This window comes from Thrips palmi, unplaced genomic scaffold (genome assembly GCF_012932325.1).
Source record: "Thrips palmi isolate BJ-2018 unplaced genomic scaffold, TpBJ-2018v1 HiC_scaffold_10, whole genome shotgun sequence".
NCBI classification, from domain to species: Eukaryota; Metazoa; Arthropoda; class Insecta; order Thysanoptera; family Thripidae; genus Thrips; species Thrips palmi.
In genome coordinates, this window is record NW_023144621.1 from 22,608,433 (window position 1) to 22,624,039 (window position 15,607).

General features: G+C 55.3%; 2 protein-coding genes across 3 annotated transcripts in view; one reads left to right on the plus strand and one right to left on the minus strand.

The window, feature by feature from the left end:
• LOC117652407 (diacylglycerol kinase theta) overlaps window positions 1-10,866 on the plus strand; it is a 36,146-nt gene extending 25,280 nt beyond the window's left edge. The window contains exons 6-15 of one of the 2 annotated variants that reach the window (XM_034397301.1): window positions 2,225-2,470; window positions 3,121-3,238; window positions 3,340-3,533; window positions 3,869-4,219; window positions 4,296-4,470; window positions 4,590-4,738; window positions 5,105-5,594; window positions 5,923-6,082; window positions 6,803-6,910; window positions 10,026-10,866. In XM_034397301.1, coding sequence (XP_034253192.1) covers window positions 2,225-2,470; window positions 3,121-3,238; window positions 3,340-3,533; window positions 3,869-4,219; window positions 4,296-4,470; window positions 4,590-4,738; window positions 5,105-5,594; window positions 5,923-6,082; window positions 6,803-6,910; window positions 10,026-10,157 — 2,123 coding nt within the window. In that variant the 3' untranslated portion in view covers window positions 10,158-10,866. Of the gene's footprint in view, window positions 1-2,224; window positions 2,471-3,120; window positions 3,239-3,339; window positions 3,534-3,868; window positions 4,220-4,295; window positions 4,471-4,589; window positions 4,739-5,104; window positions 5,595-5,922; window positions 6,083-6,802; window positions 6,911-9,905 lie in introns of both variants that reach the window. The other variant, XM_034397307.1, reaches the window with a different exon arrangement.
• Window positions 10,867-12,782: 1,916 nt separating this feature from the next.
• On the minus strand, window positions 12,783-15,586 carry LOC117650790 (thioredoxin domain-containing protein 5 homolog). The gene is made up of 7 exons (XM_034394395.1): window positions 15,325-15,586; window positions 14,931-15,083; window positions 14,566-14,824; window positions 14,332-14,487; window positions 14,057-14,247; window positions 13,837-13,969; window positions 12,783-13,764 (listed from the first exon to the last, which is right to left on the minus strand). Exons 1-7 carry the CDS (start codon window positions 15,480-15,482, stop codon window positions 13,636-13,638), a joined length of 1,179 nt encoding a protein of 392 aa, XP_034250286.1. The 5' UTR covers window positions 15,483-15,586; the 3' UTR covers window positions 12,783-13,635.
• Window positions 15,587-15,607: the final 21 nt, after the last annotated feature.

Genomic DNA, 15,607 nt, shown 5'->3' on the forward strand with positions numbered 1-15,607 from the left:
ACGGGATTACGGGATATTTACCAGGGATTACGCGTGAAATTTTCGAAAATTGGTTCGAAAACGTTGAAAAATAGCTCGAAAACGTTGGAAAATGACAGAATTTTGTCAAGGATTACGTGATTACGCCATGGATTACCAGAGATTACCAGCAAACTTGTACACAGGATTACGGGGGTGGTGGCCCCCTCGGTTCAAATGTGTTTTTTTTACTTTCTGTTTTTTTTTTTCATTTGTTGCTTTGTTTTAGGTCACTTTGTGTGTTAGTGTCGCATGGAGCATGCGTCTGAGCCCCCGTTTGTGTCCTTGGTTTTTATTTTTATGTGTTTCTTGAATGGAATGCGTTGAGTGCACGGAGTGAGTGCACGGAGTGAGTGCACGGAGTGAGTGCCAGCCCAGGACTGCGGGGCCCGGCCGGTCCGGCTGCCCGCGTGAGGGAAGGCTCCGCAATCCGGTGAGTCGGCTCTGCCCTTCGCCCCCCTACCCGCCCTTCGGTCCCTTGCTTCACTGTTCTGGGTTCAAATACTGACGGGAGAGGAGATTCATTTTTGAGCGGGTAGTCCTGCTGATCGACAAGATCGACTTGTCCGTAGAAGGGTTGCTGGTTGGCCCTTCTCAGCCCTAAGCTTGGCCGCTGCGCTGCTGCCCTTCTCTTCGGCCTGTACTCTTCAGTTCTGAGCCGCACCGCTCTAACGGAAGTCCTGGGCTTTTTGTTCCGCTTCGAGTGCCGCCCCAGCCTGCTCGGCCTGCTCCAGCACAGCCACTGCCGGACAGGCAGTCCTGCCCTGGCCGCTGCCGCCGCTGCGCGCTGCGCGCTCCGCCCGGCCCGCCGCGCGCCACAGCCGTCGCTGAAATGGCCTGGAAGAGGGAGACTGTGTGGGGCATGGCCGAGGCATGGCAAAACGGGGTGGTTGCTTTTGGGGGTGGGGTGGGGGCCTCTCTTCGCCCCTCGCCCCCTGCCCTGCCGCGGCTCCTGCCCTCGACGTGGAGCCGAGCGCGGCCCGAGCGCGGCCCGAAGACCCGAAGGCGCGACGGCCCGAAGGCCCGAAGGGAGTCCACAGCCGGCGGAGGCGGCCGATCGCGCAGAGCCGAGGCCGCGAGGGCTGAGGGCCGTAGGCTGAGGGCTGCGAGGGCATAAGGGCTTCGAGGGCAGCTGAGGGCCTGCTGGGGCGGGCCTAGGCGGCATAGCCCTGAGCCTGGCCGCTCTGCGCGCGCAGTTACGAATGCCGTTTGTCGACCCTCTTCGGGCTGGGCCGCTCAGGCTGCGTCTCTCTCCCACACACTCTCTCTCCAGCCCCAACCTCCGTTATCAGCGCAGCGGGTAGGGCGGGAGGCGCCAGCAGACTGATTCGTTTCGTCGCTCTGCCTCTGTCGCACTCATGGGCCTTCCAGCAGGGTGCGAGGGAGACGGAGCGCAACGAATCTTCGAGATCACTGTGCTGCAGCACAACGCAGCGGCCCAGCATCTCTATTTGCCCATTAGTCTGGTGGCGACACCGTTGCAAATTGGCCTTGCCTCTCTCTCGCTCACGCGCCCTGCCCCCTGCCGCCCCGCCACCCTGCCGCCCTGCCCCGCCCCGCCCGTCTCCGAATGCTAGCCTTCCATGCCGACACACCGGGGGACAACCGCCGGCCCAATCCTGCCATCCTGCAGCAGACTGCTTCCGAGAGTCATTTTCGTCGATCTGTCTCTCTCGCACTCTCGCGGCGTCCCGTGTAGGTGGGAGGGAGACAGAGCGACGAAAACGACTCTCGGAATCATTCTGCTGGCGGCCAACTGGCCTGCAACGATGAACTGCTGCATCCCCGAGGAAGGACGCTTTGACCCACGCCCTCACCCCCCCCCCCCACACACACACACAGGGGCACCAACACGCCGTCGCCCGTAACCAGTGCATGCCCATTCGGCCATTCGGTCCGTCCGCACCCACTTTTTCCCGTGGGCTGGCACCAGGGACCCTCGTTGGGCTAATCACCCACTTACGCGTTTAGTGGGTGTGAAACGAAATTTGACTCAACGCGGAGGTCTGTTTCAGCGCGTCAATCAACGGCTAATTTGTCAAACATTAACTTTTATTTTGGCGCTTGCCTACTGTGTTTCAAAATGAAACTTGCGGAAAGACTGAAGCGAAACAGAAATCCTTTTCCTCGTCTCCTCGAAAAGTAACCAGTGGATGTTGCACCCTTCCCCGGGCTTCCCTCTGACAGTGTGCCCTTCTTGTTGCAGCTCGCAGCATCTCGGAGGAGTTGAGCAGCGGCGACGCGCGGCACCGGGACTCGGATGACGTGGCCAAGGAGCCGCGCGGCAAGGAGAAGGACCGCGAGGAGCGCGACGAGGAGGTGGTCAAGGTGTACGACGGCAACAACGCGGTGCGGAAGCGGCACTTCAAGGTGGTGGCCGTGCGCAGGGACGCCACGCTACAACAGCTGCTGGTTGCGGCGCTGCGGGCCTACCACGTCACCAGGGACAGCTGTGAGTACGCCCCGGAGTACGCTCCGGACCCACTGGCCTCCCTGACCACCCTGACCACCCTGACCCACCCTGACCGAACCGGCCACCCTGGCCTCCACGACCACCCTGGCCACCTCGACCACCCTGGCCTCCGCGACCACCCTGGCCACCTCGGCCACGCTGGCCTCCGCGACCACCCTGGCCACCTCGACCACCCTGGCCTCCGCGACCACCCTGGCCACCTCGACCACCCTGGCCTCCGCGACCACCCTGGCCACCTCGGCCTCGCTGGCCACCTCGACCACCCTGGCCACCTCGACCACCCTGGCCTCCACGGCCACCCTGGCCACCTCGACCACCCTGGCCTCCGCGACCACCCTGGCCACCTCGACCACCCTGGCCTCCGCGACCACCCTGGCCACCTCGGCCACGCTGGCCACCCTGACCGGCGGCACTGTCTGACAAAGTTCAGTCCGCGAGGACCAGCCCAGCCTCAGCAGCCCCGCCACGCTGTGGCTGGTCTAACTGCCACCGGGATGAAAACCCCGATTCTTTGATACTTTACCCACGGTTTCAGAAAAAAATGGTGTCTTGCTATGAGCACCGCTGAGTGCGGGATGATGAGTGTGAGTGTGGCTCTGACCGCCTCGTCGTTCTCGTCGTTGTTGCAGCGCAATTCTACTTGACTGACCTGTACGGGCAGGAGGACGTGCCCTTGGCGGACTCAACGCCGGTGCAGAACCTCGTCAGAAAGGAAGGGAAGAGGCCTGCCATTTTCTTGAGGTTCAAGTAAGTAACTGATACTCGATTTAATTATTTTTACTTTTACGAACAGGAGGGAACGTTGGTTGGTGAGGTGCCCCACTACACGACTTACTTTTTGCTTGCAGTGAGACGGACAGAGGGGAAGTGAGGGTGTACCCTGGGCGCGTGGAGGTCAACTCGGGCACCGCGTTTTGCACCGTGCCGGTGGACAGCGAGACCAGCATGACGGAGCTGTGTGCGCAGGCGCTGGACCGCTTTGCCCTGGACAAGGCCAACACGGACGACTACCGCCTCAACCACCTTGTGTTGGAGCGGGGAGGTGAGTTGCTTGGGTCCGAACGCTGACCACTGCACAGTGGGCCAGAAACCGGCGGAGGCGGCCAAAATTCTAGACGTATTTTGAGCTCCCGAGTCGCTAAACAGGACTCGAACCGAACGTGTGACCCCACCAATGGATTCCTCGTCCGGAGAGCAATCCATTGGTGGGGTCACACGGTCGGTTCAAGTCCCATTTGGCGACTCTGGAGCTCAAAACGCGTCTAGAATTTTGGCCGCCTCCGCCGGTTCCTGGCCCACTGTGCACTGCACACTCGACCGGCCGTGGTCGTCGCACTGTTGCGGACCCTGATGCGCAACCTTTACCCGCCTTTGCAGCCGTCACGGACAGGCCGATGGAGGGCACCGAAAAGCCGTGGGAGATCTTCAAGGAGCTGGGCAAGGAGTCGATTCGGCAGATGGAGCGGATGCGGTTCTACATCCAGCCGAAGCAGGACCCGCACGGGCCCAACATCGCGCTGTTCGTCGGCAACCTGCCGTCCAACCTTTCGCAGCGCAACTACGAGAACCTGCTGACGGACAGGCTGGGCATGGAGAACAAGTTCACCAGCATAGGGCCCATCTACTACGAGTACGGCTCCATGGTGATCACGTACGAGGACGCCAACAAGGCTGTGAGGGCACTTTATATTCTGCGGGATTGTTTTTTTGACGAGAAACATTTGTTGGGTGAGTAGCTGTTCCTTACTCGAGTGTGTTCCCCGAGCCGGCCGGCCCCGTCCTCACAGCCCGTGTCCTGTTCCAGTGATGCTACTGCCAAATGTGGAGCCGACCATGGTGCCGAACGGAGTGCAACCACTCCTGGTGTTTGTCAACGTCAAGTCTGGAGGCTGCCAGGGCCTGGAGCTCATCTCCAGCTTCAGGAAGCTGCTCAACCCCTACCAAGTGTTCGATCTGGACAACGGCGGGCCGCTGCCAGGGTGCGTGCCGCTGGAATAAAGATTGTTGCTTCTCCTCGAGAAACGGAGAAACGGCCACGATGACTCTTGCCGCTGGCGCTTGGTGGGCTTTCTTATGACTCTCCGATTGTTCTCCGCAGGCTTTACGTGTTCCGACACATCCGCAACTACAAGATTTTGGTTTGCGGCGGTGACGGGACCATTGGTTGGGTGCTGCAGTGCCTCGACAACGTGGGCCAGGACTCGGAGTGCTCGTCGCCCGCCTGCGCCATCGTACCGCTCGGGACAGGTGAGTTGGCGTGGTAGTGCCGTCGCGCAGTGGACCAGAAGACCGGTGGAGGCGGCCAAAATTCTAGACGCATTTTGAGCTCCAGATTCATCAAATGGGACTAAAACCAAACGTGTGACCCTACCAATGGATTGGTGGGGTCACACGTTCCGTTGGAGTCTCATTTAGCGACTCTGGAGCACAGCACAAAACGCGCCCGTGATTTGACCGCCTCCACCGGTCTTCTTGCCCACGGTGCGTCGGGGGCGATGCGATGCGCTACAACGGCCTGGGGGCTTTGGCCCGGGCCTTGCTGCCAACGGGCGTTAAAACGGCAGTAGCCGATCCAATCCTTTGACTGACGAATACTCCGACGCCGGCTTGCAGGCAACGACCTGGCCCGGGTGCTGCGCTGGGGCTCGGGCTACACGGGCGGCGAGGACCCGCTCAACCTGCTGCGCGACGTGATCGACGCGGAGGAGATCCGGCTCGACCGCTGGACGGTCGTGTTCCACCCGGAGGACAAGGGCGACGAGAAGAGCAACGCCAACTCGACGGGGCCGGCGGTCAAGTGCCGCGTGCCCTCCGTGCAGCCCACGGGCAGCGAGGACAACACGCAGATCTTCGTGATGAACAACTACTTCGGCATAGGCATCGACGCCGACCTGTGCCTCGACTTCCACAACGCGCGCGAGGAGAACCCCAACAAGTTCAACAGCCGGCTGCACAACAAGGGAGTGTACGTCAAGATGTCGCTGCGCAAGCTGGTGGGCCGCAAGGTGTGCAAGGACCTGCACCGCGAGGTGCGCCTGGAGGTGGACGGCAAGCACGTGGAGCTGCCGCAGGTCGAGGGCATCATCATCCTCAACATCCTCAGGTAACTGAGTGCCACGCAGAGTGGATTTGCCAGAAGACCAGTGGAGGCGGTCAAAATCGCGGACGCGTTTTGAGCTTTGGAGTCCCTAAACGGGACCCAAACCGAACGTGCGACCCCCACCAATGGATTCCTCATTTGGGGAGCAATCCGTTTGTGGGGTAACACGTCCGGTTCGGAGTCCCATTGAGCGACTCTGGAGCTCAAAACGCGTCTGGAGTTTTGGCCGCCTCCGCCGGTCTTCTGACCCACTGTGTCACGCCGGCCACGCCCATCAACCAAAATTCTGGAACGCGACGATTAAAACCGAGCGTGCTTTTCCTTGTTGCAGCTGGGGCTCTGGAGCCAATCCGTGGGGAGGACCCGAAAAGGAGGACCATTTTTCAAAGCCCAACCACTGGGACGGCATGCTGGAGGTGGTGGGAGTCACGGGGGTGGTGCACCTGGGGCAGATCCAGTCGGGGCTGCGGTCCGCCATGAGGATAGCTCAGGTGAGGGGTGGCGGTGGAGTGGAGGGGGGTGAAGAGGCTGGAGAGCGCCCGAGGCCCGGCGGCTAGGCAGTGCCTAGGCACGCCCGCCTGACAGGGAGCGCGAGGAGTCGACGAGTCAGGGGCCCTCGTCCCGGCGAGGAGAAGCAGACGGACCGACGGGCCGAGGAACAGACGGACATACCAGGCGGGATAACAGCGTCGCCACCTTTGCCGTTTTCCGCGAGTGTGTGGCCCTGCAAAACACTGAGAATGAAAAAGTCATGATCAATACCCAATTTTGGGCGAGGACTGTTTCCTCGCCCAATTTGGGCGAGGAAAGCTTTCTCGCCCAATTTTGGGCGAGGAAGGGTGTATCGGCTCCCTATATAACTCCATAGTATTATGACCCAAATTTGGGTGAGGAAAGTTTCCTCACCCAAATTTGGGTAATAAAGAATTCCTCACCCAAAATTTTAGTCATGATCATGACTCTTTCATTCTCAGTGAAACACACTGCTCTGAGGGACGAGCGCACTACTTGCGGAAGAATGGCTGCGTTGCTGTCCCACTATCGGTGCAAAGAAATTGGTTCCGACTGTTGTAAGGGGGAGAGAGAAGAGGCTGGGGGTTGGGGGCATTCGCGGGCATTCGTCTCATGCTGTGTTTCTCTCTTTGTCTCGTACGCCTCTCTGCCGCTAGCAGGTCCTGACGTGGTTTTTGCTCTTGCGTCTGTCCCCGCAGGGCGGCCACATCAAGATCCACCTCAACTCGGACATCCCAGTGCAGGTCGACGGGGAGCCCTGGGTCCAAAGTCCAGGGGACATCGTAGTGCTCAAGTCTGCGCTCAAGGTGAGTCCACCGCGAGGGCCTCGGCGAGGACCTCGCCCGGGAAGGGGGATGCCGCCTGCTGGTTGGGCTGCGGGGCTGCGGGGGCTGCGGGGGCTGCGGGCCGCAGAGGACCAACTAAAATGAAAGCCTTTAAACTGCTGTGCTGTGCTAAACGTCTCGTGTCTAATGACCCTGTCTTCCGCATGCCCGAGCCACGTGCGTGGAAATGGCGCGTAAAATCCAGTTTTGGATGAAGAAAAAACAGAGAGAAAGATAAAGACACTAACTGCATTGACCGCCAGCCCCGACTATGCACGTGGAGTAACCGCAGCCGATCCTTAGGGATCCTAATGCTTGTTCACAGCCAAACTAACCGCACACAGAGTGTGCACATGTTTCTCTCAAAAGCCGTGACACTCGCCGAGTTAACCGTGTTTGTGGCTTTCGGCCGCCGAGTAAGTAATGGAGAGTTCTTTTTCTGTAAATGGAACCCTGCCCTTCAGAACAGTAACAGTAGTCTTTCCTTTGTATTGTTGAAGGTAAAACAAAACGTGGTTTTAGTTTCACCAAACCTTACCGTAGTAAGAGTCGTCTTAAAAACTTTAGTTTAAACGTATGTTCGAAAGCTTATGCCAAACCGACAGTGAGTGTGCCCTCTGCCCGTTGAATGAGGGACAATATCCATCGACAAAGCTGGAAGTGTATCATGCCTTTGTAATGTAGCGTATTGTAGAGAGCGGGGAGAAAATGGCAAGCTCCGGAAAGTTAGCATCATCAGATGCCGATTTGCCACGTCGCAGACAGCAACTATTTGTCTCCATTGCTGATTGGCTATTCAGCTAATAAGTTGGCCTTTCGCCAGAACGTTAACTGAAGTGGCTGACAATTGGCTTTGGACTTGAAACTTGCTGCCTGTCAGAGAGCGAATCATTTTTCTCCACGCGAGTCCAGAGTTGTTGGCCTTGTAAACGTAGCTCGGTCGTCTGTGCGCAAAATTCACCGAAGCGACTGGGACTGGATGGGATGATCCCGTAGGAACATGGGATGAAGTGCTTTTGTAAACTGTAGACGCAGGCACCCTTGGCGGGACGGGGAGTGGGGGACACCGTACACAACATGGCTGCAGTCGCATTTTGTTTTAACGAAAACAATGTACATGAATAACCAGTAGCATGGCTTCCCATGACCTTTGATGCCCTGATTTGACGGCCTGAGCTTTCGCTTGTGGTTTTTCGCTTTGGTGCAAAGGGCGGCACGCCTTGAGAATGGGGCCCCGGCCCGGACGCTGCGGCGGCCCCGCCATGCCATGGGCCATGCCGTGGGCATCCCGTTGGACGGACTACTCGCGACGACATTGCTTGTCGTCGCCGGGGAAGCCCGTTCGAACGGCACCCAGCTCGGGTGGGGTGCCGTCCTGGCTACCGCGGCTCGGGGCCTCACAGCCCGGGTCGGAGTCAAAGTCATTTTTACGTCTTGAAGTTGTCTTGAAGGCGCATTGTAGGGAAGGCAAGTACGGGGCGGTTTGAAGGCCGCAAAGAGACCCACTTCAGTGTTTGAACGAGGCGTAAACAGGGCGGCTGCAGGGCGAAGTCAAGGCGAAAAAAGGTTGGAAACAAGGCCAAAAGAAGGCTTTGCGCAAGCGTCCGATTTTTGTCTGCGAACTACCTTAATCTGGTCTTGTTTTCGCCTTCATGGAAGGCGGATTCAGGGTGCGAAGAAGGCCGAATCGAGATCGCGTTGAGTGCGAAACAGGGCAAAAAGAAGACGCTTTCGTGGCAGTTATTGGTGCCACGAAACCGCACGAAACCGTCTTCTTTTTGCCTTGTTTCGACCCGCTTCGCGTCTGGTGGCGTCTGGTGGGGGGAAAAAGGAAACACGGGTTGAGAGCCGGGCGCAGGGCCGAGTCGAACCACGAATCCGTCACTCCAGAATCAGGTGCTCCAAGCCACCTGGCCAGGGCGTCTTGTGGAGAGACTCGTCTCGCCGCACGGCTTGTATGCTCCCGAGATCGCCCTACTGGCGGACGCCAGCCGTCAGGCGGCCAAGTGACATTGGCCACGTCGCGTGTGTAGTGTTGACACGTAGATTCTAGAAGCACACGTGGGTTTGTATTCAGGAACACTATTGAGTTTCTTTAGATCATCAGTGCGATCAATTTTTGCACGAAGTAACAAGAATATAATAAGAACATTTATGAATGCACGCCCCCGTGGAAATACGTGTCAACACTACACACGCGACGTGGCCAATGTCACTTGGCCGCCTGACGGCTGGCGTCCGCCAGTAGGGCGATCTCGGGAGCATACAAGCCGTGCGGCGAGACGAGTATCTCCACAAGACGCCCTGGCCAGGTGGCTTGGAGCACCTGATTCTGGAGTGACGGATTCGTGGTTCGACTCGGCCCTGCGCCCGGCTCTCAACCCGTGTTTCCTTTTTCCCCCCACCAGACGCCACCAGACGCGAAGCGGGTCGAAACAAGGCAAAAAGAAGACGGTTTCGTGCGGTTTCGTGGCGCCAATAACTGCCACGAAAGCGTCTTCTTTTTGCCCTGTTTCGCACTCAACGCGATCTCGATTCGGCCTTCTTCGCACCCTGAATCCGCCTTCCATGAAGGCGAAAACAAGACCAGATTAAGGTAGTTCGCAGACAAAAATCGGACGCTTGCGCAAAGCCTTCTTTTGGCCTTGTTTCAAACCTTTTTTCGCCTTGACTTCGCCCTGCAGCCGCCCTGTTTACGCCTCGTTCAAACACTGAAGTGGGTCTCTTTGCGGCCTTCAAACCGCCCCGTACTTGCCTTCCCTACAATGCGCCTTCAAGACAACTTCAAGACGTAAAAATGACTTTGACTCCGACCCGGGAGTGTACGTACGGTCACTTGTTCGAACACCCCCTCCCCTCCTCACTGAGTCACCAGGCCCAGGCCCTGCGTGGCCCTGGCTGGCCCTGGCTGGCCCAGGGCGCCGGCCCGGGCTGGCTCCGTCCCATCCGCCCTGACGCGTCTGTTTTTTGTGCGCAGGCGACCATGCTGAAGAAGAGGCCCAAGACCAAGAGGCGCAAAGTGATGTACTGGTGGTGACCGAGGGTCATGCCTGGTCATGCCCCATGGTGACTCGTTGCGTGTCGTTTCTGTGCGCAGGCCACTATGCTGAAGAAGATGAAGGGCAAGATGAAGCGGCGCAACACCGACCCCTTCACGCTCCCGTCGCCCGTCAACACGGTGGCCCTGCAGCCCACCGAGGAGAACTCCTCAGAGAACAACGAGTTCTAAACGACGAAACACTCGACTTAAATGTTAAAGAAATAATAATGTTGTTTAGTACCAGAGAGTGCCGGACCGGAAGCCACCGCGCTCCCCTTCCGTCCCGTTGTCGCACACCGCGGGCATTTCCGGTCAACAGATCTCACCCCAATCCCCTCCCCTTCCCCCTTTTTCCTCAAGAAAAAATGCATTTACCCCCTCCCTCTGTAATGGTGCCTATTACTTTTTAGAGATATGGTATTTTGCCAGAGAGCTGCGCTAAATGTCGATTTAAGTTTAAGTTTACAATCCTGATGAAAAACATGATGAATCCTTTAACTGTGTACTTAAATGCAAGAACATACACTAATATTTAGATGCAAGAAACATTTACATTTTACGCAAGAAGACGCAAATGTGCTGCACATGGACTTCGTCACGGGGCACTGGAGTGCCACTTTTGTTTGCCATGCGAAAACAAGCATTTGCATTGTTACTGTGTACTTTAAAATTATTTCATTATTATATAAAACTATTCTAGTGTAGAGGTCTAATTTGTTGGTCATAGCATATTACGTGTAGAACGTGAAGTTAGATGCGGCGTATCCTACCGGACGAGACGAAACCCAGGCCGGCCAGCCTGGCCTCACACCGGGCGCCTTCCCGCACGCCGCGCAGGTAAGTCGTGGTCGGCCCTGCCGCCCGCCACCCCGCGCCACCGCCACCCGCACAGACACGAGGCCGCACGCCGGGGCTGCTCAGGGCGGGCTGGTTGCACGCAGGCCCGCCCCCACAGCCTCGGGACAGACCGCGGGCAGGGCGCGGCGCGGGGCAAGGACGCAAGGGGGCCGACGCTGCACCGCGGCCGCGGAGACTCGGCGCGGCCAGCGCGCCACGGCCGGCCGAACCAAACCCCGAAGATGACCGAGGACCGCACCGAGCCGCCACCCGCGCGCCGTTGTGCCGTTGTGCGCCGCCGGCGCGTTGCCGGGGGCGCGTCGCCGGGGGCACGGCGCCGACAGGCAGGCGCGCGGACGCGGCGAGGGGTGTCCCACCGCCACGGCGTCGCTCTTTCGCACGCCGGCCACCGGATGTGCCGGCCGTGTGGGCTCAGGAGAGTGCGCGCCGCGGCGGCCGCGGGACGCCAGGTCCTCCGAGGCGGCGCAGGGTGCGCGCTGCAGCACCAGTGGTGCACCACACCCCCGAGAGAGACGATAGGAGCCAGGCGGGGCAAGCTTCCGTCCGGACGCGACCACAGCAACCAGGGGCTCAGAACCCGACGGGACGATGGACGTCCCCGCCGAGACGCCCGCAGCCCGCGCCGCGACGCTCGCCGCGACGCTCGCCGCGACGCGCGCCCACTGGCCAGACACGGCGCCACGGTGCCACGGCGGGCCGGCGCGGGCCCACGCGGGGCGCGGACGGCGGGGACGCGTGGGGAGCGGCATGGACCAAGCCAGCAGCGAGCGGACAGGCCGCCGGCGCCTGCCCTCGACATGGGGCTACGAGGCGCGTTGCGGTGCGGTGCACTGGCTCGCTAGCCTCGCCTCGCACTGCAGCGCGTCGCTGTCCGGGTGCAGGCCGGCGGCCACCCTCGTCGCGCGCGGACGCCCGCCACGGCGGCGCGAGCTTGGTCGACGGAACGGCGCTGTGGTCGCGGCCGGCCGGAGCAGCCTCGCCTTCGAAGTAAACCAGGAGAAAGAATTAAATCTTGTTTTAATTAAGAGAGCGCTTCGCAGGTAGTTGGCGACACGATACCTTCCATAATTTTGTTCCCTTATATCCTCTCTCCCCTTACCTCCGTACCTTCATGTACCTTCCTCTACTCGGCTGAGCGGCCGGACGGGCGAGGGCGGAGCACGCCGCGTTTACTTTTCTCACTTGCCTGCCGTACTTGGCGTTGTCGCGGCGTGTCGCGGCGTGCGCCCGTCCGCCCGGTCCTCTCGCTCGGCTGCCTGTTCTCGGACCCTTCCCGGAGCTGGGTCCGAGACGGGGCGGCGCACCCCTCAGCTCCGTTTGGGGCTCAGTCGCCACTGCACCCGCTGTCCGGGGCACCAGGGTCGCGTGGCGAAAAACGGAGCCGACGGGTCGCCCACTAGGTGTGACACTATGTGACAGCTACCCAACGCAATAAGGTCCCTCTATATTGTATTGTACCTAAGTTAGATCTTGTGGATATAGCAAAAAGGATTAAACGGAGATTCTAAACGCAGTCAATACCTTGTCTCGTGTCTTTCTTTGTTTCATTTCCACCCTTTCTCACTTTGTGACTAGCCAACAGTACTCGGAACACTCCATGCGACTGTCAGTGCTGCGTACTGCGACACGATTCAGAACAGCATCTCATCGCTCCATCTTTCTCGCACCGATGCACAAGCGTATGCATCGCATGCGTGCGAGAGAGGACGAAACCGATGTTTGAAAATCGGTATCGCTAAGTTCCTCTGGAGCCCCTGCAATGGAGAGGGTGGGCCAGCCCGCCCGACTTGTCTGTGGACCGGGTTGCCTACCCTACCTTTGCAGGGGTTTCTGGCTGGCTGCGGTCGCTGGCTGCCACGAGAGCTGCGACATGCCGCTGCCGCACCTCGGGCGCGAACGGCCGCTGTACAGAACCGTTCAGGATCACGTGTGGGTCCAAAAGAAAACTACTTTGAAGCTCCTTTCAATAAACTTTATTAATAGCTTTGTTACACCTTACACAAAACACAAACATGATTGACACGACAAATGGTTGAAGAGAACTGACCTCACACTTATTTCTCTGTGAAGTCAATATGTGGCTGAGATGACTAATAGCAATGGAGGAAGACGACAAGTTGTTAAAATACTAAACTTTTGACTGGAACATGCACAAAGTTCTTTTTCTTTTGATATGCTTTGACGGCCTACCTAATACTACATTGAAAAAAGAAACAGAAACTACAAGAGTATGCAAATCGAGCACAATTATCTAATAAGACCAAAAGTAAGTACAAAGATGTAAAAATCAAAACCTACCAAAACCAGAAAACATTCATTTAACAGTGGCTTTGACACAAATAAAATGCAGGGCAAACTCATAATGAACCCCTCATGACATGACAAAGATCGCATATTATAGTAGCTACACACATGAACAGTAGCAAAATGAAGCAGTCCATACTCTTTTCAATCTATGTGTAGGAATACAGAAAATTCTATCACAGCTTTCTGGCAATTGTCAAAGGTTCCACCATACAGAATGGCAAAACATTATCTACTTATTTTTCATGCTGTTTACTGTTCTCAAATCAGTTCAGCACGAAAAATAAACTAAAATGTGTTCCCACAACAAGTGAGAAAAAAATTGCTCATTGAAAACAGTGCATCAATTTGCAACAATCTGGACAAAATAAGTAACCTTGAAAATTAATACAGTACTAAGGATTTTTACAGAACTCAAAACAGTCTTTAGAATCAAGAAACATTGCATTGAACAATTAATGGTGGAAGAAGTCACCTGTAGGAGATTTTCATACTGATTGGCACATTACAATTCATCCTTTAGTTGAAGGTACTTTGCTACAAACAAGTACATATCCTCAAGTTGACGATTTCCTTCATAGCTATTGATTCTTTCACCATCCTTGTATAAATATATTGAAGGGTATCCTCTGACCTGAAAGACAAACACAGTAATTAATTTAAGACTAACACTTGTTCTAATTTTCTTAAACACCATGTGTCTCACCTCCTGCTGCATGCAAAGGTCCTTATTGATATCCAAAGTGCAATCAACTTTTCCAATTGTCACTTCACCAATGCCTAGAAACTTATTGCCAAGTTCATCCCAAGTTGGGGCCATTCGCTTGCAGTGGCCACACCTGCAAGTAAGTTATAATTACCAATACGAAACTAAACTGATCCTTCTAATTTTCTATCAAATAAATCATAATTAGCATGTTACATACCAAGGAGCGAAGAACTTGACAAATGTTAATCCTTTCTCAACAACATGGTCAAAGTTTTCTTTTGAAAGTTGAACAACAGGATTTGAAATGGAAGGAACCTCTTCTGGTGTCTCAACCAAGTCAACTCCCAACTGGTCACTAACATACGCCTTGAGGTCTTCAATAGAGCGATCACCACTGTACTTTTCAATCTAAAGTAAAATTACAAAATCAAAGAATTGGCAAGAAACTTCATATAAATACAAGGAAAACAACAAACGCTGTTTATACTGTACCTTTTGCCCATCAACTATCCAAAGTAATGTAGGGTATCCCTTTACTTCAAATCGCTGGCAAACCTCTTTGTGCTCTGTGCAATCAACTTGTGACACTCTAATGTTGGTAGTGAAATGAAGGGATTCTGCAAGTTTCTCCCAGGTGGGTGCAAGTTTCTAAAGGAAACAAGAAACTTTTATCATATCCTACATTCAGAAAATGCACTGGATTCAGTGAGCATAACCCATATATACCTTGCAATAACCACACCAAGGAGCATAAAACTTTACAAAATGGTTGCCTGTGGCGATATAGTTATCAAATGTTTCTTCAGTGAGTTCTACAAGTCCACTGACTGGAGCAGGAGCTTTAGGCTCTTCTTGAAGTTGCATCTCATCAATCTCTTTCAGAACCTTGCCCACTTGCTCACCGATGTATGACTTTAGAGCCTCATAATCACGTCCACCACGATATTTTGAACCTTCATCGTGACCAGCTTTGAAGAACTTCAGCCTTAAACACAAGGGGGTTTATTAATGTATGATAAATTAAACTCATACACATACGGAAAGTAATTTATCATGTTTGTAGTATGAAGAAATGACTAAGAAATACTTACGTAGGGTAGCCAGTTACATCATGTTCAGAGCATAATGCAGTTTCAACAGTGCAGTCCACCTTCGCAATGATAACATCATTTGAACTCGAACCATCGTTGAATTCTTCAGCTAACTTTTCCCAAGTAGGTGAAAGGCGAGAGCAGTGGCCACACCTGCAAATGAGAAAAAAATAACAACATAGAAACCAAATGCAGTCGAAGTTGTTTTTTTGTTTTTTTTTGTATTCTTTTTAATACAATCAGGTTATAATTTATTCAATAATAACAATTTTATAAACAGTAAAATAGCCGTCGAAAAAAAAGGAATGCTTGTCAAAGTAATTACACTTAATATCTGAGCACGTATAGAAGTGTTTTTTAACGGTAAACTAAATTCATATAATGTAATGCTTACCAGGGAGCATAGAACATCACAAAGTGATTATTCGTGGCAAGACCGAGGTTAAAAGATTCGGCAGAATATTTTACGGACAACGACTCTTCCTCATCGTGCCCGTAAACGTCAACACCCACCAGGAGTAAACATGCTAGAAATGCAAGATTGAATGACATGATGAAGCTCAGTGGGTCTCTCGTGCAGTGGTGGTGAAGTGCTTCTTTTGCATGTTTTTTTTTCGCACCGGCCGGAGCAGAAAACCACCCCCCGAAGACCCGAACCCGAACACCCGAACGCTCTC

Coding starts and splice junctions, on each gene's coding strand:
- LOC117650790 (XM_034394395.1), bottom strand. CDS start 15,482: ATGTCATTCAATCTTGCATTTCTAGCATGTTTACTCCTGGTGGGTGTT. Junction 15,084..15,324: donor GTGATGTTCTATGCTCCCTG/GTAAGCATTACA, acceptor TCTCATTTGCAG/GTGTGGCCACTGCTCTCGCC. Junction 14,488..14,565: donor CTTGGTGTGGTTATTGCAAG/GTATATATGGGT, acceptor TGTTTCCTTTAG/AAACTTGCACCCACCTGGGA.